Consider the following 21268-nt stretch of genomic DNA (forward strand, 5'->3'; position numbering starts at 1 on the left):
CCTAATCCCTCCCTTGGTCTGCATGTTTCTCTCTTTTAAAAAATCTATGTAGTAAAACTCCCATTTAGGAACATAACAAATATTTCTTAAAACAGTGATGACACCTCTGGAAGAAGAGAACTCTCGACACATGTTGTACATAAGTCATTTTTGTTGAAGGACGCAAGCAAACTAGTCGCAAGGCTGTGCGACACCCACTGGCTTTGGCAGAGGTCCTAAGCATCTGTGAGCAGAACTTGTTGCTCATTGAGCATGTAGCAAGTCTCCGATGGCTGTTAGGGGGACGCGTGGGTTGAGTGCTGGCGGTCTGGTTGCAAGACCCTCTTCTTTGCCTTCCAACGTTTTATTATAGACATTTTTTAGTATATGAAGTCGAAAGAACAGCACATTTAGCCCCCACGTGCCCGCTCCCGGCTGCGGCAGCCCTCGGCTTTCTGCCATTCTTCTGCCTCCCTCTTGTGCTTTTCCCCCTGGAGTTCTGAAAAGTTAGTTTCCATATCTATCACTTCACAGGGCATTCTTGAGAGAGAAAATAGTTGAGCCCTCTGGCTAAGGATAACAGAGCCTTTAAAATTATTTTTTAAGCTACTGTTTATTGAATACCTAATTATGCACTAAATATTCTGCTAAATACTGTAATGCTTGTGAATAACTGATGTAGGTACTATTATTATTTCCCTTTTTACACTGTTGGCTTGGTTCCCAGGCAGTCCCTGAGAGGAAACCAGGTCAGAGTCCATGAGTTTTTTTAAATCATCTTTTCGCTGTTTCTCTTCTACTCTGCTTTCTACGCGTCTTTTACCCTCTCTCCTCTCAACTCAAAATCGGGAGTTGAGTGACAGGCCAGCCTCAGCTGCAGGGGAGAACGGACAGCAGAATGGCGAGCTAAGTTAGACTCAGTAGTTCACAGACCTCTTTGGATTAGTCTCTTTCTGTTTGTTTGTTTCTTTGTTCACTTATTTTGTTCCGTAGATTCTACATAGAGTGAAATCATATGGTATTTGTCTCTCTCTGACTTATTTCACTTAGTATAACACCTTCTAGGTCTATCCATGTTGTTGTAAATGGTGAGATTCCATTTTTAGTCTTTCGTAGCATTGTACCTGTGAGGATCACATATGTCACTTGATTTTGGTCCAGATGCTTTTTAAGGAGACCCGGTGGGTAGTGGGGCTGATCTGGGGACTAGTTGGTGATAAAGGCTCAGTGACCAAGAAGTTAAACCTGTCTTCTGATCCTCATTGTACCACTTATGTGGCCTTAAGCAAATCTCTTGTTACTCTGGGTTTCTGTAAAATGACCAGATTTGAAATAAAAGTCAGCCTAAACATTTATGAATATGAGATTGGGGTAGCATGAGCCGCATCACGGAGATCGTTGTGTCTTGACTGCAGAGAGGTGAGGAGGAACAGCCCTCTTTCCTTAATTGAAAGGAGAGCTTCGACCCCCGGCCCTCAGGTCCAGCGAGGGCCAGACTGGTGGCATCGTGAGTTCCCTTCTCGTCTGAGGTTACAGGGTCTCTTCCTGCTTTGTTGTGTTTCCTCTTTTTTTTTAATGAGAGAAATGGGCAAGGTTGGAGGTGGGATAAAGGATTGTCTCGGAGTCCTGTCCCAGCTTAGTGACGGGCGTGAGACCAGAGGCAAGGTCGTCAGGTGTCCCGTGAGCGGGTTCTCTGCTCTTTCTCTTGCGGCCTCCGAGTGGCTCTTCATGGTGGTTTAGTTCCATGGCAACACCATTTTCCCTTTTTGATTCTAGTACCTCAACATGCTACGAACCTGTGAGGGCTACAACGAAATCATCTTCCCCCACTGTGCCTGCGACTCCAGGAGGAAGGGGCACGTTATCACCGCCATCAGCATCACGCACTTTAAACTGCACGCCTGCACCGAAGAGGGCCAGCTGGAGGTGAGGCTTCGGCGCGGGCCGGGCCGGGCCGGGGCCGGGCACACGGGGCTGGGACACTAGCTCACTTGCTGCGTTTTCGTTCCTGCTGGGCGGGGGTGGGGGCGTGGTGGCGGTAGCAGAGTGAAGTCAGAACCATTTTGCCCGGTTAAGGGAACAAGCAGCGACCCACACCTGCCCCTCCTCACTTCCACCACCTTTTATTCTTCCGTCACAGTCCTGTCCCCAAAGCGACGCGGACATCACTCATTTCTCGTCCGCTGCCCGGTCTTACGCCAGCTCCCGCTTCTCAGACTTACCCTCTTGTTCTCGGTTGTTTAGAACCAGGTAATAGCATTCGAGTGGGATGAGATGCAGCGGTGGGACACAGATGAAGAAGGAATGGCCTTCTGTTTTGAATATGCACGAGGGGAGAAGAAGCCTCGATGGGTTAAAATCTTCACACCATATGTGAGTGGTGGACGGGGAAGCACGCTTGGGGAAAGTAGATGGGGCCTGAAGTTCTCCTTAACCTAAATGCAGAGAGGGAGCTGTAGAGATAGCAGTGGTCCTGAAATCTGAACCCCTTTGAACTCTGTCTTCGCTTGAGGCTGGGCTGGGATCGGCACTTTCACATCCCGCTCAACTCACAGTCACCACTAGAAGGAGCTAGAGAGCAGGAGAGGAGCCAGGCCTGGGTTTGGGCTCGGCAGGGTTTTCTTTAGGTAGAGCGGTTGGGGAGCGGGTTGGGAAGGTCGGGTGGCTGGGGGCAGGAGTTCAAGGGCACGGCCTGTGGTGCCTGGTCTTGAGAAGTCAGTGATGTTGCTCTGTTTTTTTCCCAGTTCAATTACATGCACGAATGCTTCGAGAGGGTGTTCTGTGAGCTCAAATGGAGAAAAGAGGTAATTCTAAACAATCATGAATCGGATTTTTCATCTTCGTTTAAAACATACAGGCCAACGGCCAAGTACCCGGGACCCTCCCCTCCACCTCCGTGTCCCCTGGACTGTTAGTTAGGCTGGCTTTCTCTGGGGGCTGGCGTACTGGTCCAGAGGTTGGCCTCTGGATGCTGACTGGCCGTGTAAAATGCCCAACCCCTTTCTTTCCTCGTCTGGAGGGCGGCAGTGGCTCTGCCCCCTCTCATGACTCCCCGGACCCTCCTGCTGGCTTCTGTCATTGCCCTCCACGCTGGTCCCGACCCCACAGGGCAGCGGGTCTCAGCGTTAGCTGTTCCCGGATGAGCCCAGGCCAACCCAGAATACACAAGTGTGGGCGGGTTCCTGCCCCTGCTGGCAGTGCCCGCCAGCGCCGGGGCAGAGTTTGAAGGTCCTGAATAATTAGCTACTTACTCTCAAAGAAAACGTTTCCGAGGTTCAGCAGGAAAAGTCAGAACGTGGAGACAGACATTCTCGGCACAGTGGGGAGGGCGTCGGGCTTCGGAACCGGATCTGGATTCTCTCCCAGTTTTTTTTCCTTTGAGATTTCGGGCAAATCAGTCTCCCTGGAGCCCAGTTTTCCCATGTTCTTTCATGTGTCAAACAGGAAGGCTGAGCCAGGGCCCTGACGTCTGGGGCGCTTCCAGCTGTGGTGAAGGCTGACTCCACATGGGAGTCCTATCGGGAACGGGCGGTCACACCCCGTCGTGCAGTCGTTCACTCTGTCCCCGTCTGCGGTGTGTCTCTAGGTAGGGGCGACGTGCGCCCCCAAGGCCGCCCAGTGACTCCTGTCTGTCTTTCCTTTCAGAACATTTTCCAGACGGCAAGGTCACAGCAGAGGGACGTGGCCACCTAGCCTTTCCTCACCCCCCCTTCACCTTCATCCTCTTCCCTTTCCGTGTCCCATGTCAGACAGAGTAACCATTAACACAGAAGACGAGAAAAAGGAAAAGTCATTATATTCAAAAGCCCCAACTAAATATTATTAATAAGCCCTCTGAATTCCGCGTCTCTGGAGTTGAGCCGGTGGGGGACAGCAGCTCGGTCCGCACCCGGGGTCCACTGAGTCACGCTAGGGAAAGAAAGCGGCCCGACCGACACGCCAGAGGTCCTTGTCCTCCTGCCTGGGCCTCCTGCCAACGGACTCTCCTCGCACCATATTTTTGAAACTGGAACTATGAACTCCACCCATTTGCACTGTTCAGACATATATATGTATGTATGTAAAAACTATATATACGCAAATTAGCTGCACGTATATACATATATATATTTCTTTTTAAATTTCATATTGATGGCAGTACCTTTTTTAGCTTGTGTTTTTACACACCTTTCACTAGAATTCATGACTTCTCTGTTGCTCTCTTTATTTTGAAACAAACTTTAAAAAGGAAAAAAATATTTTACAGGGAAAATACCTCTCCTCGTGAAGGACTCGAAAAGTTTACAACCTGCTTGGGTTTTTTTTGCCCCTTTTTTGTACGGAGTGAAGGTTCCGGCTCGTGGGTCACCGAAGAGTCTGAGGAGCAAGGCGCGTAGTTCCTTGGGGAGGGCGGGTGCCTCTCGGGAGCGGGGCTGCAGGCGGGCGGGGGTCTGAGGGCTCGGTGCGGCCTTTCGAATCCAAGACAGTTTTCCCGGCCCGTCTCGCTCTCCCACCCGTGGCTTTCCAGCCACACCCCACATCCTCCTGCCTCCTGGAGGGGACGGTCGGCTCTGGTGGCCGACGCCACGGGAGCCTGAAACACTTCATAGTCGCAGTTTCCCGTTCCTGCCTCTTCTGAAGCAGGGATAGCTCTAGGGACCAGAGTTAAAGCTGATGCCTTTAGGCACAAAGATTGGGCTTGGGTAGGGGAAGGAAGCAAGAAATGCCCTGTGGTCGGCAGCTTTCCCAACCCACTTCCTGACCAGTAAGCGCCCATGACCAGCCATCACGCTCCCGGTGACTTTCTTAAACAGCTGTGCGGGGGGGTCCGACAGTATCCCCAAAGCCTTGGGGAAACCCGGAATAGGCCAGTGGTTCGTGCCATCCCAACCGTAGCCCCTCCGAGCCAGCCGAGGGCCCAGGAAGGAGCAGTACAGATGTGGTCTATCCAGCTTGAGTCTCGACTTTCAGTTGAAAGGAGACTGAAGGGAAATCGTTTTGTCCCTTACGGATCTCCTGCCTGGCTTTGCAGTCAGACCTGAGACCTGAGCGCTGCGCGCCCAGGGCCAGGCTGGCTCGGGCAGGGCGGCCTCCCCGGCCGGCTCTGGGCCGGGAGCTCTGAGTCAGGCTCTGATGCACCCGAACGCATCATCGAGCCTTTTTCCCTTCTCCGCCGTCTCGGCGTCTTTCGCTCTGTCTAACGGGGAGGCCGCCTCCGTCGGCTGTGGTCACGTCCACTGAGCAGTGCTCAGGTGGTTTGAAGTCTCTTCTTTTGTAGCTCGTTTTCACAGATCATGGTGAGGCCACTTTTTTTTCTCTCACTCTGTCATCCTGGCAGCCGTTGGCCCCAGGGGAGTGTGGGGTCATACAGGGAACCTTCTCTCCTCCCCCTTCTCCAAACCAGGTGGACTCCCAGAGTGTAAAGTGTCAGAATGCTGAATGATCAGAGTGGCAGAGAGTGATCTCTGATTCGAAAGCTGTGACGCGGGATTGACTTCTCTTGGCTTAAATGACTTTAATAATGAGCCAGAGGACCCTGGAGAGAGTTGATTTCCCACCTCAAATACTAAAGATGCTTTTGACCCCAGCTTTGCTCAAGCTGTAAAATCCAGCAGCAGTTTGTCCCCATTCCCTTGGGTGGGATAGGAACGAACAAATCCAGAAGGCCCTGCGACAGCCCAGGTGCTGACCTCCAGACCTCGTGGGGACGCCCTTGGTCGGGGCGGAGAGCCCTCGTAGAGGGTGGGTGCTGTTCTGTCACTTTGTGGCGTGAAGTCACGTGGTGCAGGCCCTGTCGGTGGGAGGGCTCTTGGTGGGACCTGTGTAGGAAGAGCCCCTACCGGAGGCCGTACCCCGACGGAGCCCCCAGCTGCCCTCGGTGGGGGAGGGGGGAGGCCCTGGGGGTCACGGGCAAAGTCACTGAGGTGGCGCACTCCAGGGGGCCAGGTTCTTCTTTGCATGAAGCCGTACTAGTATGACACTCCTTCCCCCGCTCCCCACTTCTTTCTCTGAACCCCACTTCTTGTCTTGGTCCTGGGTTCTGCCCAGGGAGGCTTCCTTGCAGTTTGTCTCTGGGAAGCGGAAGGGCTCCCCTTCCCCCTGCTTCGGCCCAGCAGAGCGGCAGCGCCTCCCAGGTCTGTTGTCCCTGCTCCACGCTCATTTTCCAGCCCCTTTGGTAAGAGCTCCGAGTTTTTCATGGATCAGGAGAAAACAGCGCCCAGACCGGTCCCCTGGGCCGTGCTTTGGGCGCTCTGCCCTTTGTGTTTTCATTCTGCCCTCCATTTTTCTGCCCTCCCCTTGCCCAAGGCCTAAGCTCAGCACCCGTGAGTGCTCAGGGCAACTCCCAGGCCTAGACGGAGCTCTCAGGGAGTTCAGCATCCCCGTGCCTGGCCCTGTGGTCTCATCCCTAGTCGCCCCGGCCGGTAGCTCTGGGCGACCCCCTCTTGCAGCTCCAAACCCAGTGCTCGGAGCAGCAGTGTAGGGCCCTGACGGGAGGTGGCACCTCTCTCATCTCAGACTCTGCCAGTGCATGGGCAGTTTAAAGGGGGCCACGTCCGGGTCCAAGTTGGTCTGAAGCCCGCCTCTTGCTATCATGCTCCGGCCGTGGTGATTGAGTGGGAGAAACTGTGGGGTCTGTTGGACTCAGCCCACTGCTGGGTCCCTTCGCAGAGTCCTCGTCACGTGAGCTTCCTTTCAGAGGGAGGGCGATGTGGTCGAGCAGTCAGAGGCGGTGGGGTGTGTGTATCAGCGCCCCATCTTCCAGCTCCGCCTCCTTTCCCCCTCGTCTGCACCCGGCACGGTGTGCCAGGTGCCAGGGCCTCGCTCCACGACAGCAGTGACCCAGGTGCGTGGGAAGCTTGGGGCTCTGGGGGTATCAGAACCGAAGAGGGGGGTGCCACGGGGTGGAGGCGGTTGGCTGACTGCTAACTTGGACACCGGTTTTACGTCACGCCCCTTTTTAAGCCAGTGAGCTGGGCTTCAGTTTTTCCCAGACCATGCACACTTTTAATTTATTTGAGAGAAACTCTAATTGTATTTTCACTGCAGTATCTTGTATTTTTTATTTGTGATTGAAGAAATGTGAAGAGAAAATACACAAGACCCATAATGGCTAACAGTGTTTCTTTCATTCCTTGTTCTAGAGCTAACCACTCTAAAATTGTTTGGTAATGTCACTTAGTGTAATTAATTGTAACATATTCTTTTAAATAAATTGATTTATTGATGAAACTATCCTTTGGTTTCCTAGACTGCAAATCCTTTGGGTTGTATGGGAAGAAGTAAAGAGGGACCTTTGAGGTTTGAGTTAGATCAGCCTGAAAACGGGAAGCAACGCCTACCCAGCTCTGCTGAGTGACCGGCTGGGAGGCAGCAGGTGAGGAGGGGCGGGGCGGAGAGGCCCCTGGTCTGGCCTCCCCTGTCGGGTGGCTCCTTTGAAAGTCCCTCCTTCTCCCTTAGGTCTCCTCCCCCTTGGCCTTATGCAGATAGAGCCCGACAGAGTCCTTGGGACAGATCTTGGCACTGTCCCCAACCCACCGCCAGCCACATGTGTACACTTTGCCATTTTCCAAGTAGTTCAGGAGACGTCTCAGGAATCTGGATGGATGGGTGCCGGCACAGGGCCAAGCACTCGGATCGTGGTCCTTCCCGTGCCCTCAGCCTGGAGCGAGGGTGCCCAGCGCCTGCTCCCTGGAGACTGGCCCTCTGCGTGGTCCTCGGTCGCAGCCCAGCCTGCTCAGAGAGCTCGGTGTGTGTGTCAGGTTGGCCGTTTCACCCTGGCCACCTGCTTTCGTTCCTGGACTGAAGACCGGAGAGCAAGGGCAGGTGCACGTTCTGTTTGGCCGCTGTGGGAGGAGCATCGTCTGGCCTTGGCCCTCAGCATTGAGTAACTGGAATCTGATCGGTATTACCATCCTGATAGGAAAGCATTGTTTTCCTTTGACGAGGAAGGAATCCACAGAGAAGCAGGAAGTGGAATTCTGGAGTTGGAATCACGAGCGTGGAAGTCAGCGAGCACTTAACAGCCACATGTGCACTGAACACCGCTACGGGCCCGAAGCAGGGGCCGTTCCGCCGTCCGCGGCGGGACTGACAGACAGCCAGCCACGCTGCACGGCCCTGGGGGGTCCAGGTGCCACAAGCACCACCAGAGGGACAACGTCCTCTGGATCAAGGCGACCAAACCGTCACGGAGAAAGCAGTGTTGCAGGTGAGCCGTTTGGGGCGAGCAGATTCCCAGCAAGAAGGTGTCCAACAGAATATGGAGCCATCGTGTGCCCGACACTAGTCATGGGAACGAGAGGATGGGGGATCAGCTTGGCCCAGATGGACGCCGACAGTCCCATTCGATTAGAACTCGGGGTGGATGCAGGCATAAAATGGAAGACAAGGCTTTGAAGAGCCTCGAATGCCAATGCGATGTGCTCTACAAAAAAAGAACCAGAGAAGTTTCGTTTTTCCTAATTAGCTGCGGTTTAGATACACTGATGTTTCAGAATATATACAGGTCAAGAGAGCGCTAGGATCAGTAATAAGTAGAGGCAGTGATAATTGGGAGGAGGGAAATAGATACGAGAAAAATTGTGGAAGTGAAATCTTTTGTGGCTTAATAACACTGAATGTATGTGGAGAACAGACTCCCAAGGTTTCTTGTCTAGGTGACTAGAAAATAGGAATATTTAAGAGTTGAAACTTTGGGGGAGAAAACATTTTAGCTTTTGACCTAATAATATGGTTTGGGCATGGGTGGGAAATGGAGGTACAGCTGTCTGGCAGGCGTCTCCTCGTCTGATGCTCTGAGCGCTGGTTGGGGTGAGGGGGACGCGGCGCGTGGATGCGTTCGTAGGAGATGATGGCGCGGAGAGCAGGTTGGAGGGGAGGTGCAAAGGCAGGTGACGGGGACACTGCGGGCGAGCAGCGGGGCCAGGGCGGCCTGGACAGCGCCGATGGCGGTGGAGGGGGAGACACGCGCAGATCGGCGAGTGCTTTAGAGAAGCTGGGGGAGGCGCCGAGTTGGTTTGGATGTGAGACCTGAGAGGCGGTGGAGTCAGAGCTCGGCTCGCTTGGGCCCTTGGCGCCTCGCTCCCGAGAAGTCCGAGGGGAGGAGGAGAAAAGGGAGCTGAGAGACACAGCTGGAGTCGTTTCTCTGAGCAGATGAGAGGGTGCAGGACGTCGGAGGAGAACCCCACTTACGGGGAGCACGAGGCAGCGGACCGGCGAGTGAGGGAAATGGACGAAGGGAGGCCTGAGAATGAGAATCGTCCAAGCAGCAGGAGCCTCGAGTTCCGGGACGAGGGGAAGAGAATGAGGCTCGGCCGGAAGTGGGGTCCCCGTCAGCTTTGACATTTTAGCAGGAGAATTAAAAGCCAAGGGAAACCCTGGAAGTCAGAGAGGCTGAGGCTCTCAGGATGCCACAGGGTCCGACCCGAAGGAAATGGGGGACCTCCTCACAGGGAGCTTATGCACTTCAAAGCCCTAAAAATATAGGCAGGGGATGGGAGCGCATGGCGGGAATGATCCAAGGCTTCCCCCGCCACATTCTCACAGCCCTGGTGAGATGTCTGGCTAAGTCTTTCCTCTGTGACGGTGAGGCCTCTCCCAGCCCGGCTGCTACCTGTCCGCCCCACGCTTGTGCCCTCCCCAGCCCCCCTTCTCTTCATGCTGCCATTAACGTGCGGGCGGGGACTTGGTTATTTTAGAAGAAACGTGCCGAGTCTCTTCTCGCTTGGCCTGAAGTGGGGGGACCCTGCCGTCATCTCTTATTTCTTCTGCTGTCGCATTTTATTACTGAGGCGTCTTGTGCTCCAAAGAGACGGTAGCTGACAGAACCTTCCAGTTAGATCTGAAGCTGACGTGATACCTGAAAAGCCTGTGTTCATACTAGAGACGAGCCAGGAGCTCCCTCTTCCGTCTCAGGTGGCCTCCTACGTTCTGCTGTCAAAGGACCTAGAAAAATCCCTGCCCCAGAGTCCTTCCGCTTCCCCCCCACGCCCCTGTGACTCCACTGCCATCACCCAACGTTAGTGATCTGCTGCTTCTCCGGAGAAAATCTGGCTGCAGCCTTGTGGGGAGAGGGGACAGCAGTGAGCAGCGACAGACAATAAATGTCCTCGGTGTTTGTGTGAGGGGCTGCCTGAGATCCGGGAGGATGCCGGGAAAGAGGACACCTCCCAGGCCTGTTACCTGCCGGCCAAAAAGCCACTCAGGGAGATGTCCTTTGGTCTAAAACCCGCCTTCCGTCTTTGTGTCCTGACTCACAAACTTCAGAAGCCACCACGAGAGCTCGGGAACTTGATAATGCTCATGCCAGCTCCTGTCCTTACAGACACTTCCTATCGCTGACATCTGCCTCCCCCGCCGCCCCCCAAACATCTCTATCTGGGTCTTGACTGGGCTCCCTTCTGGGTCCCGTCCCTGACTCCACCGACCCGAGAGGCTGTTCCTCCCGAGACAGTGCCCACAGGTAGGGCTCTGTCACACTTCACAGGTTGCTTCTCTTCTTAACTGTTCCAGTTCGGGGCAGGTTAGGAGGAGGCAGGCGTGTGAGGTGGAGGCGGCGCCTCTCACAGAGCGTCCCTGGCCCGAGGCCAGATCACGCCTGGAAGGGGAGTGGATGTAATAAGCAGGAAGGTAATGAAGATGGGTGACAGGTACTTGCCTAGAAGCAAATGGCCCACGTGTCAAAGACTACATCTGTGTGAGCCCCGAGCCCAGCCCCGAAGCGGTTCAGCAAGGAGGATCGGAGATGGAGGGCGCTCAGGGCTCACGCGGGCCACCTGCTGGCTGGGGTCACCGGGCAGCCCGCCTCGTGCCTCCTGGGATCGCGTGAGGCGAGAGCGTCATGGGTTTGGAAGTCTGACAGACGGCCCGACTCCCGCAGCCACCCCTTAGGAGCCTCGTGCCGGGGTAAGTTAAGTACCCTCCTGTCTACAAAATCGCACCTGGATGAAGAAATGCAGGGGAAGGGCTGGGACAGCTGCACGTGCGGAGCAAGTGCTTCCTAATGGTGCCGGGACAGTCGGCTCCGAGCGTCCCCACTGGCCGAGCACTGGGGCAGCTCACCCACGTGAACGAGGGGGAAGTGGGGTGTGGGTCACGAGGCCGCCAGTCCTCAGCCTTCAGGGACAGGGCTGGGCAGGAGAGGCTGCAGCCTGCTTCCCTCCACGCCAGCTCTGCAGAGCATTCCAGAATGAAGCCCCACAGAAGGGCGGAAGAGTAGGATTGGGAGGCCGTGACCAAGGCCTGGACGCTGCTCAGAGGCGGGGCCGGCCCTTCCCGACAGCCCCCCCAAACTCCACTCCTCCCGCCCTGCCCAGCCCCACTCAGCATGCACAGACTCCCACCCTCAGCCTTCCAAGACTCTTATTTGATGCTTTTAAACTTTTTTCTTTATTTAGACAGAAAAGACGAACTCTTTAAAAGTAAATTAATGCAATAAATAAATAAGTTAAGCATAGAGAAGTGTCTGAAACTGACTCCCCGTCTCCCTTACCACTCCCACCCCCACCCCATTTCTTTGCCCTAAAACCTCTTCCTAAAGAAAATGATCAGGTAATAAACCCCTTTATCCCTCCCCACACCCCTCCTCCCAAATACCCAGTTACCCCCAAAGCAAAGGGAGAAATCGAGAGAGAAAAATCCAGGGGAACATTGTCTAAACCCCCAGGAGAGATGGCAGCGTCCGGCCGGTGGGCTGGGTGACGCGTGGCCGGTGGGGCGTTGACACGGAGGGACCACCAGAGACTGTAAACATTGTTAGGGGCTCAGGGGGGTCTTTTCCTCGCAGGAGGAGGAGGGTCTCTGTGGCTGACGGGAGAGGCAGCCCTCAGGGCTCCCCCACACCTCCTTGGAGGGGGCCCTTGGGGGAGGCAGTGAGTTTTAGGGCTGGACATCCTACCTCTAGCTGAGGGTGGCAGGGAGCGTGGGAACCAGCTTCTGAGAACCCCCTAAAGTGGGGAAGAGGCTGGGACGAGGGCGAGGTGGGGAGCGTGTGGGGGCCCCCACTGCCCTCTCCGAGCTGCACAGGTACAGCGGGCCCCCGGGTTGGGGAGGCGAGTGCGAAAGCTGGGCGCGGGACGCCGGGCACAGGAGCCCCAGCAGAAGGCTGACACCCCGAGCCTTCGAGCCTGTCCCTTGCTCCCTCACAAAGGCCAAAAGGGCACCTGGGAGGAGGCAGGCCCTCGGGGAGGGACCGGGTGGTGGGACTGGGCCACTGTCCTGAGCCCCCAGGGCCACGAAGCAGCTTTTGCCACAGAGGCCAAGCAAGACCCAGGGCAGGTGTGCAGAGGGCTGGGACCAGTCGTGGGGAGAGGGGGCAGGACGCCCCTTCCTGTGGCGTCTCCAGACCTGCGGAGGAAGGAGACGCGGGTGAAGCTGTGGGGAAGCCGGCCGCCAGTGCAGGTCACAGGCCCCGGGGGTGGGGAGAAGTGGCTGGGGTGGCTGAGGGAGGCCGGTCATCCAAAAGGCCTCAGTCCACACTGAACCATCTGGCCGCCCCCCAAGCCATTCGACCAGGGGAGGGGAAGGAAGAGAGGGAGGGACAGGGCGGATGATACAAGAAGCCAAAGACATTAGGAAGGAAATCGTTAAAACAGCCCGTGAGAAAAAGGCTGAGAAGGACGGAGACAGGGACGGAGCGGGAGAGAGGCAAAGAATGAGACAACGAACAGGCAGGTGGAGGCAACTCAGAGAGGAGGAGGCAGGTGCCTGTCTGGACAGACACCTGGAGAGAGAGCAGGGGGCATCCACAGGGAGGGCGGGGCAGGCCCGGGCGGCCCAGGGCTGGGCGTGGCCTGGGGTCTCTGGGGGAGCCCCTGGCCCCTGGGGAGTGCTCATTCCTTTTTAGAAAGGAACGAAGGAAGCCAGGGAGAAATGCACAGAACACAGACCACAGTCACCAACCACTGTCAACCAAGCACATCCCGCGAGCTGCCCCCGGCCCTGAGCCTGGGCCGGGGGGGCGCTTCCCTCCGCGGCCCCCTCCCCAAATAACAAACAACTGGCTCCAAAGACAACACGCTCGTTCCATGCGACTTACAGGGGCCCGGAGCAGGGGTCCGGGGATGGGGGCTTCTGCCGACAATGGACACGGGCCCTGGGCTGGGGGCCCCCAGGGTGGGGAGATTAGCAGCCAAGATTGGAAGGGAGAAACAGAAAACATTAGTGTGTTCTTGGTTGTATTTTTCGGGGGTTTGGTCCAAAGGAGATTAACGACATAAAAGGAACGGAAGCTCAGGGCTCTGGGCCGCGGGCCGCGGCGGTGGCGGGCATGGGGTGGAGGGACCCGTGAGGTGAGTCACAGGCTGTCCAGCATGTCAGCCGCCTCCACCTGAGCCACAGCTGCTCCCGAGAGGCCCGAGGTGGGGACTCCCCCCAGTCTGTTCTGCGCACTCTCCACTGTCCCATGGGTCCACTGCCACATAAGAAAATCACCTGGAGTCCAGGGCGGCAAGGAGCTGACGTCCCCACTTCTCAGAACAGATATTCCAGAAACCAGTGTTTCTAGTACCCTCCAGCCTCCTAAACCAGCCCCCTCAGTCCTCAAACCGTACTCCCCTAATTCCACTCCAACTCGAAGGAAAACCAGAGAGAGAGAGACACGGACACACGGACACACGGACACACGGACACACGGACACTGACCAGACGGACTGTATGGATGTCAGAGGCTGAGGGGTGGACGAATGTTGAGAACTTGGCTCTCTGTGGGCAGCATCGTGTGTGTGTGTGTGTGAATCTGTCTGTCTGTCTGTCTGTCTGTGTCTGTGTGGGCGAGGGAGGGCAGGAACTCGAATGACTGAAAATCAGCAGAAGGGGCAGACCCCTGCTACAAACGCCCGGAGTCGGGGCTTGGAGGGGGCAGTCGGAGTGAGGGGGCTGGCCGCAGTGTGGGGGTTGGGGAGGTCACAGCAGGACCCACCTGGGGGCCCTCAGTAGGGCCGGTTGGCATCCTTGGGCCGCTTTAGCTGGACTTTGAGGCGCTTCATGCCGATCTGGAAACCGTTCATGGCCTGGATGGCAGCCTGGGCACTGGCCGGATTGTCGAAACTCACAAAGCCTGAGGGGAGAGGGGCGTGAGGCCGGCGCGGCCCCGCCTGTCAGCGCACCACCCAGCCGCCTCCAGGCCCAGACACCTGCCCAGTAGCTGTTGATTGACGGGTTGAGTGAGCGAGTCCAGCCCACCGCGCACGCGCACGCGCACACTGGGACATTCGCGCCCCAGCGTCCTTGGAGGGGCGGCCCCTTTCTCAGCCTGGTTCTGAACCTACCTGTTGAAAACACCTGTCTCAGACCCTAATGACTTCTGCAGCAGGGGGGACGAGAATGTTCCCTTTCTTCCCCGAGCAGCCTTGCAGACGAGGCCCAAAGGCAACGAAGCCCGACTCCCTCAGCCTCGCCTTTGAAAACCAAACACCCCCTCCTGAGCCTCTGCCAGGTGAGGGCTCATGGAGAAAAGGTGAGGCTGCAGGTTTCTGGAGGGAGAGAAGGCCCGGGCCGCAGCGGGGTGCGTGGGAAACGGTTGTTTTGGACTCTTGGACAATCTGGATTCCAGATACTGGCCCACGGCAACCATAAGTGACTTCGCATGTCTCAGACCTTGTCCTCTTTCAGAGTTTGGCAATTATCTTTTAGAGCGTATTCTCACCAAAACACTTGCTCTGATTGGTGGCCCGGTCAACAAAGACTTTGGCTGAGATGACGTGGCCAAAGGGGACAAACATCTGGAGGACCTCTGAGTCGGTGAACTCCTGGGGCAGGTGGTAGATGAAGATGTTGCAGCCGTCAGGGCCTGGGTGGCAGCAGAGACAGAAGGCAGAGCACAGTGACTGGGGGACGGACTCAAGGAGCCAGGGCCCTGGAAAAGCAGGGCCCGGGGGGGACCCTCCAATCACGCCCCCAACGCGTGGGCCAGGGCACCAGCCACCACTCGCTTCCTTCCCCACCCATGGGGCCGGGGCCCGGGCTGTGAGCGAGGGAGAGGGAGTCCCTGAGCCCACGACAGGGCACCCTGTCCGCCGAGGCTCTCGGGCCGCCCAGGCCGCACCTTCCCGCTGCTGCTGCTGCTGCTGCTGCTGCTGCTGCTGCTGCTGCTGGGGGGGCGGCGGGGGCTGCTGGGCAACCAGGGCGGGGGGCTGCGGGAACGCAGGCGCAACCAGGCTGTAGGCTGCCGGGTAGGCTGCTGGGTGGGGAGACAGAGAGCTCACGCGGCTAGAGATGCCCCGGCCCGGCCCGCTAGCCCTGGCCCCCTCCCTGCACCCGCCCTCCCCCCCAACCCCCCACCCCCCACGGACCGGCAGCCACCCGAGACCCAGCCTCTGGACCGCTTGCCCTCTCGCCCTCCCTCCCGCCTGGGGCGGGTGGGCCGGGCCGGGCCGGCGGCTCCTCACCAGTGTAGTGCTGCATCCCCGCGTAGGCCTGCTGCAGGGGGTCCACGGGGGCTGCGGGGCTCTGGGCTGGGGAGAGCAGCAGGCTGTGAGCGCAGAGCAGAGGCCGGGCAGCCAGGGAGGGGAGCCTCGTGGGTGGCATGAGAGGGGGACGTGCACAGAGCACAGGGAAGGGCAGAGCTCAGCATCAGTGAGACTGGAGTCTGTGACCGGCTGTGCAACCCTGGACAAGTGCCCTTGCCTCTCTGCGCCTCAGCTTCCCTGGCTGAGACCAGAAGGAACGTCCCCGCCCTGGGCGACAGAGCAGGAGAAAGGCCTTGTAACCAACCCAAGCCTAGAAAGGGACCGTGTCTCATGGCCGGTGGCTGGGCATGGGCGGGCAGCAGAGACCCCCACCTGGGTAGGGGTGAACCCCGTTGGGGTACAGAGCATCAGGGGCAGGCTGCCCGGCGGGCTGGGTGGGCACAGGGCTGTAGCCGTTGACCCCCAGGGCAGCGGGGATGGCTGAGACCGGCGTGGCAGCGATGGCGGGAGGGGTGCTGGTTCCTGGCCGGGAGAGAGCGACAGACACAGAGCGGAGGAGCCGACACGCAGACGCAGAGAACCAGTCAGCAGCGAGGGCGCAGGGCAGGGCGCAACCCCCGCTCTGAGCCCTGCACCCCGCCCCGGACCCCATGGCTTCCGAGCCATGCCCTGCGCCCCCTCCCGTCCCGCCATGCCGTAGCTCCCCTGACCTGGCCCATTCCCGCCAGCCCAGCCCTGCCCGGGCCTTACCTGAGGATGGGGTGATGGGGGTGGCTATGAGGCCATTGGCATTGATGGCGGCCATGTGCTGCATCTGCACGGCGGCCATGGTGGCCATAGGGCTGAGGTAGGCACTGTGAGCTGCCACCAGGGCCGCCTGCTGCTGCATCAGCTGGGGGCAGGGGGAGAGAGGAAGGTGGGGCCAGGCCCCCTGCGCCCTGGCCTGGTTCCCCGCCCAGCTGTGGTTGGGGACGGGACACGGGAGGCCAGGAGGAGACGGGACAGCCGGGCCAGCATGGGGGGGACAGTGCTCACGGCCTGGGTGTAGGCGCTGTAGGCTCCAAACTGGAGGGCGATGGGGCTGAACATGCCCAGCTGGGTGGCCACCTGCTGCATCCGGCGGAGGCCTCGCTCCTTCTCCGTGTCAGCAAACTTCACCACCAGGCTGGATGAGGCACCCTGGGCATGGGCCCCCCATGCGGTCAGAGAGACAGAGCGGGGCTCTCCTCCCCAGAGCCCTGGGACCTGGCTCGGGTCCACCACTCGTGGCTCGGCCTCTGGCAGGGCAGCTGTCATCGTGCCAAACGGGGAGATTTTCATCCCACCCTCCCCCCCTGTGCCGGGATGTGCAAAAGACTAGAAAAGGCTGAAGGGCGTGAAGTCACGTGCCTGGGGAGGGACGGGCGTCCGGGAATGCAGAGGGCACCCCCGCGTCTCCGCGAGGATTTGGAGCCGGAAATGGTCCTCAGGGTGGATCGGCCACAGAGGATGTTTAATTAAGCTCAGGCCGGTCTCGCTTTCCCCCTGCCTCACCCCCTGACCACAACTCCGGCCCCCACACCCCAATCCTGACGTTAGAGGGTGCAGCCTCACGTTTTAACATCAGCATGCACCAGGTGAAAACCAAACCAGAACATTCGCGAGGGTTGGACAGCCTAGAGTCTGGACAGCAGTCCTCTGTCCTGGCCGGCAAGTCCCTGCTACGGGCTTGCCCAGCCTCTGTTAGGGGGCACTCGCCTCCTCCAAAGACAGCTAGTTTCAGTTTAGGGGTTTGCTCTGTGGGGGCCCCCACCAGTGCAGTCAGTTGACCTACAGCTCATGTGTGCTGAGGGCACGTGGGGCCTCTAAGCAAGTGTCACCTGCCAGTGAGGGCAGGGCATATGGGAAGGTGGGAGGCGAAGGGGAGGGCTGAGGGGTGGCAGAGGCAGGAGGGGAGGGGTGAGGCATTTGGACGGAAAGATGGGGACAGGGACAGGGGATAAGAGGTAGGGAGATGTCATTTGAAACGTGAAGGTGTCCCTAAGAGGTTTGATTCTTCTGCCAGAAAATTATTTCCGAGCGAATTCAAAGACCCATATCTGAATGGGCCTCCATGGCCGAGCCAGGGCCTGGCAGGGGGCCTGGGGGGGGCCTGGCGGGGGGCCGGGGGGGCTGCGGAGGCCCGAGGCCCGAGAGCAGGGCTCACCGGCAGGGTCCGGCTGCTGTGAAGGGTGTTGATGGCCGCCTGGGCCTCGGCGTGGGTCTGGAACTTCACAAAGGCGCAGCCTAGGGTGTTCAAGAGGGAGCAGGAAAAGGGTGAGTGCCCCACCGGGGCCCCCCAGTCCCCACTGCCCAAGGAACCAGATGGGCGGCTACCTTTGCTGGTGCCGTCCGGCCCTCGCAGCACAGTGCACTCGTCTATGGTCCCGAACGGCTCGAACATCTTCCGGACGTCCTCATCTGTCTGCTGCTTCCCTAGCATCCCCACAAAGAGCTTCCGGTCTTCTGGGGAACAGGGCACAAGAGGGGGGGGCGGCATGCTCAGTGCCTCCTGTCTGCTTTCCAGTCTGCCCCAGCTTGGGACAGGCAGGAACCCCACCCTTTACCTTCTGCTCTTCCCCAGGGCTCCAGACAGTCCCCTGACCCTGGGGACCAAAGGCTCTCGGGCGAGAAGGGGGTGATGGCTGGGGATGGGCGCGGTTACACAGAGGGCTTGTCCCAGTTCTGAAGGCCGTCACTCCCGGCCTCATCTCTGTGATGGGCTGGATCACATCCCCTCTGCCCGCCTTGACTGGGAACCCTTCGGAACTGGGACTTTCTTCCTCAAGAAAGGCTGCCACTCGGCTGCTCCAGGCCCGGGGCCTGCGGCCTGAGGGCGAGGGGCTGAGTCCAGAGGTGCAGGACCTACCTCCTCGGCTCTCGCTGTCGGCTGGCTTGACCTGGATCGGCCTGTTCATCTAAGGAGAGAAGAGAAGGCAACTGCTGGGGACCTCCTCTGAAGCCCCCGAGAGCCCGCCCAGGGCCGGGACCTGCGGGGAGGCAGGAGGCAGAGAGGCCCAGGCCCCGAGGCTCCCCGGCCCTCTGGACTGTTGGTTGCGGGGAAGGTGTAGGGCCCGGGGGTCAGAGGCTGGGAAGGGGGCGTGTAGGAGAGGGCACTCATGGGACACGGTGCCCGGCCGGGCGGGGCCCCAGACGACTTGGCCAGGGTCGGGTGCTGCTCTCCTTAGGGGGACAGTGGGGCTGCCCACAGCACCCAGGTTCTGAGCCAGCCCAGCTGTGGGGCCGTTCAGCAAGAGCCGCCTCAGTTCTACACAGTGGGCGCAGCAGAGGCCACCCATCAGGAGGCCCCCGGGAAGACTCTAGACTGAAGGGAACCCCACAGATGCCCCAACTTCCTTCTGACCCCTAGAGGTGTGTCTGCCTTTCCTTCTGCCCCCCTACACCCCTTGACCCTAGGGGGAAGGCACTCGGGCAGCACAAAGGGAGCAGATGCCCAGTCTCCGTGGCAACGGGAGAATGCGCGCCATGGCAACCGCCCACTCAGCCTGATTTATCCGTCCCCGTCGCCCTGGCGACCGTGGTGACGTCATCACTTCTGCTGCTCCACACACCCGAGAAGGAGTGGGGGGGTGGGAACAGGGTATGCCGGGTGGGGAGGGTTTGGTGGGGGCTGGGAGGTGGGAGAGCTTCCCGATTCTGGAGGGCGCGGCGCGGAGCAGGCCCTGCGGGGCCATCCTGTCCCCTGCCTTCCTCCTCCAGTCAGACCCTCGGCGCCTCGCAGCCAGGACAGCTCCAAAGCGCGGTCCTCCCCGCGCCCGGAAGTGCTCCGGGGCGCGCCCCTCTCCCTGCCCCCGCCGCGCCGCCCTGCCTTCGGCTCCAGGGGACGCGCCGGCACCCGGGGTCCGCTCTGCGGGCTCTGGCCGGAGCATGGGGGGGACTCCGGCAGGGCGGGGGCGGGGAATCTTAGGAGCCGGAGAGGGAAGGGGGCACTCAGCATCGCGTGTCTGAAAATATTCCGCTGCGAGGACTTTGACCCCCGGGGCCGCCCTGGCCCCTCCGCTCATCTGTCCGTGGGGCAGCCCTAGTTCCAGGGACCAAAAATCATAAGTTAGCAAAAGAAACCAGGGTGCTGAGGGTGCGGCTAAAGTTACCCTCGGGGAAGGCCCTGGACTTCCGGGCCGGGCCCTGCCACTCACGCGCCGGGGGACCTGGGACGAGTCATTTCTCTCCTCTGGGCCTCAGCTGCCTCAGCTGCCCCATCTGTACAACGGCTGGATGGAGCCACCTGGAGCCAGGCTATCCCAGCGTGGTGTTCTAGCGAGGGGAGCTGTCACCACTTAACAGTCAAGGGCAGAGATGAGCGCCGCCAGCCGCCTCTCCCCTGGACCCCTTCCCCCGCAGCACGTGCCAGCCAGTCCGGCTGGACTCTGCCGGCCAGGGAGTCCTGGGCTGGATCAAGTCTAAGCCCCACCTCAGTGGTCCCCCTCTCCATGTACCCGCATCTCTGGATCTGAGAGCAGCTGGTGGGGGAGAGGGTACCAGCCACACAAATCCTCGGCCAATCTCCCCCAGCTTTATCCTCCACCAATCTGGGATTATCCCATCTGAGGTTCAATCTCGGGAGTGTGTGCGTGTGCGTGTGCGTGTGCGTGTGCGTGTGCGTGTGGCAGGGGGTGGGGGGCCGGCCGCTCAGGCTCCTGGTCTTTCACCCTCCTCTCCTGTACTCTCGTCCGAGCAATCAGACCGTCCCCTCGCAGGCACACAGGCAACCAGGGCGCGGTGGCAGTGTGTCGGGGAATTCTCGTGCCTGCCACTACCCGCTTCCCAACGCCCCTGGGGATTTGCCGTTTAGTTGGGGATGGAGAAACCTGGGCCCAGAGAGAAAAGACGCTGCCCCTCCCCGCACAGGCTCCCAGGCACAAAAATAGCCCATCAGTACACATCCACGGCTGACGTGGACTCACGCAAAGACACACGCGAGCGTCCAGACCACAGCACAGACCACGCCGATGGGAGGTTCCCCCCCACCGGCCCCCAGGCAGCCTCCCTCGGTGGCCCCGGTGCCCCAGTGCCAGCCTCCTCCTCCTGGCCTGGCACTTCCTGTGGGGAGCTCAGCCTTTGTTAGTTAGCTCAGCTCAGGCACACCTGCCCCCTCCCCTGAGTCCAGCCGGGCCCTGTTTACCTGGCAACCCAGCACTGGGCGCCTCTCTTCCCTAGCTACCGCCTGCTGGGTGGTGAGCCCTCCTGGGGGCCTCCCAAAGAAGAAGGGGCTATTTATAGTCTGTCCAGGTATCACAGAGACCCCCCTCCACCAGCATGGCCACTTGTAAGGCCCTCGTCCTCACCGATAGCAAGGACCCCACTTCCAAGAAGAGCTCATTTAATCCCCCTGACTGCACGGGCCTGGTGCCCGGCCACTCCTGGCTCCAGACTGTGCCTGGCTCCCCTCCGTGAGGCCAGAGTCCACCGCCCAACAGAGGCTGACAAGGGACCCGTGTCCCCATAGCGGAGTTCTGGCCCAAGCAGAGGGGGGAGGGCAGGCCAGACAGAGGGCGTGCCTCAGGCCACCTCCTCCAGGAGGCCACACCCTGCCCGCAGGAAGGATCCAGGGACCTGTGGCAGAGGGAGAGAAAAGGAAATGGGGCTGGACGGTCACAGGCCCAGCCCCGTTCTTTCTCTCCGCGGCCGGAAGCATCACCCTAACATGGTGGCACCTTCCAGGTTCTGGGGTGATGAAGAGGGGAAAAAAGGAGAGAGGACTAAATGACCCCATTAAAGAAGCATCTGCAGTAGGAGGGCGTGGGGGTTAGACAGCAAGGACTTGCCAACATGATTGTGCAAGAGCTGGCACGCTGTACACACGCACCGCACACACACATGCTGCACACACACTGTACACACTGCACACATGCTGTACACACACG

At 59.1% G+C, this 21268-nt stretch overlaps 2 protein-coding genes across 6 annotated transcripts in view; one reads left to right on the forward strand and one right to left on the reverse strand.

Moving 5' to 3' along the window:
• SNX27 (sorting nexin 27) overlaps positions 1-7191 on the forward strand; it is a 60932-nt gene extending 53741 nt beyond the window's left edge. For both annotated transcript variants that reach the window (XM_039841622.1, XM_039841623.1), the window contains exons 9-12: positions 1756-1905; positions 2224-2352; positions 2724-2783; positions 3625-7191. In XM_039841622.1, coding sequence (XP_039697556.1) covers positions 1756-1905; positions 2224-2352; positions 2724-2783; positions 3625-3672 — 387 coding nt within the window. In that variant the 3' untranslated portion in view covers positions 3673-7191. The remainder of the gene's footprint in view (positions 1-1755; positions 1906-2223; positions 2353-2723; positions 2784-3624) is intronic.
• Positions 7192-11284: 4093 nt separating this feature from the next.
• CELF3 (CUGBP Elav-like family member 3) overlaps positions 11285-21268 on the reverse strand; it is a 17575-nt gene continuing 7591 nt past the window's right edge. Inside the window, exons 3-12 of one of the 4 annotated variants that reach the window (XM_039841629.1) lie at positions 18253-18301; positions 17721-17846; positions 17551-17630; positions 16401-16544; positions 16116-16257; positions 15738-15887; positions 15345-15410; positions 14603-15136; positions 13877-14014; positions 11285-12303 (exon numbers count right to left, since the gene is read on the reverse strand). In XM_039841629.1, the coding sequence (XP_039697563.1) occupies positions 13887-14014; positions 14603-15136; positions 15345-15410; positions 15738-15887; positions 16116-16257; positions 16401-16544; positions 17551-17630; positions 17721-17846; positions 18253-18301 (1419 nt within the window). In that variant the 3' untranslated portion in view covers positions 11285-12303; positions 13877-13886. Of the gene's footprint in view, positions 12304-13876; positions 14015-14602; positions 15137-15344; positions 15411-15737; positions 16258-16400; positions 16545-17550; positions 17631-17720; positions 17850-18252; positions 18302-21268 lie in introns of all 4 variants that reach the window. The other 3 variants (XM_039841628.1, XM_039841627.1, XM_039841626.1) reach the window with 3 other exon arrangements.

This window comes from Pteropus medius, unplaced genomic scaffold, assembly GCF_902729225.1.
Source record: "Pteropus medius unplaced genomic scaffold, Ma_sr-lr_union100, whole genome shotgun sequence".
NCBI classification, from domain to species: domain Eukaryota; kingdom Metazoa; phylum Chordata; class Mammalia; order Chiroptera; family Pteropodidae; genus Pteropus; species Pteropus medius.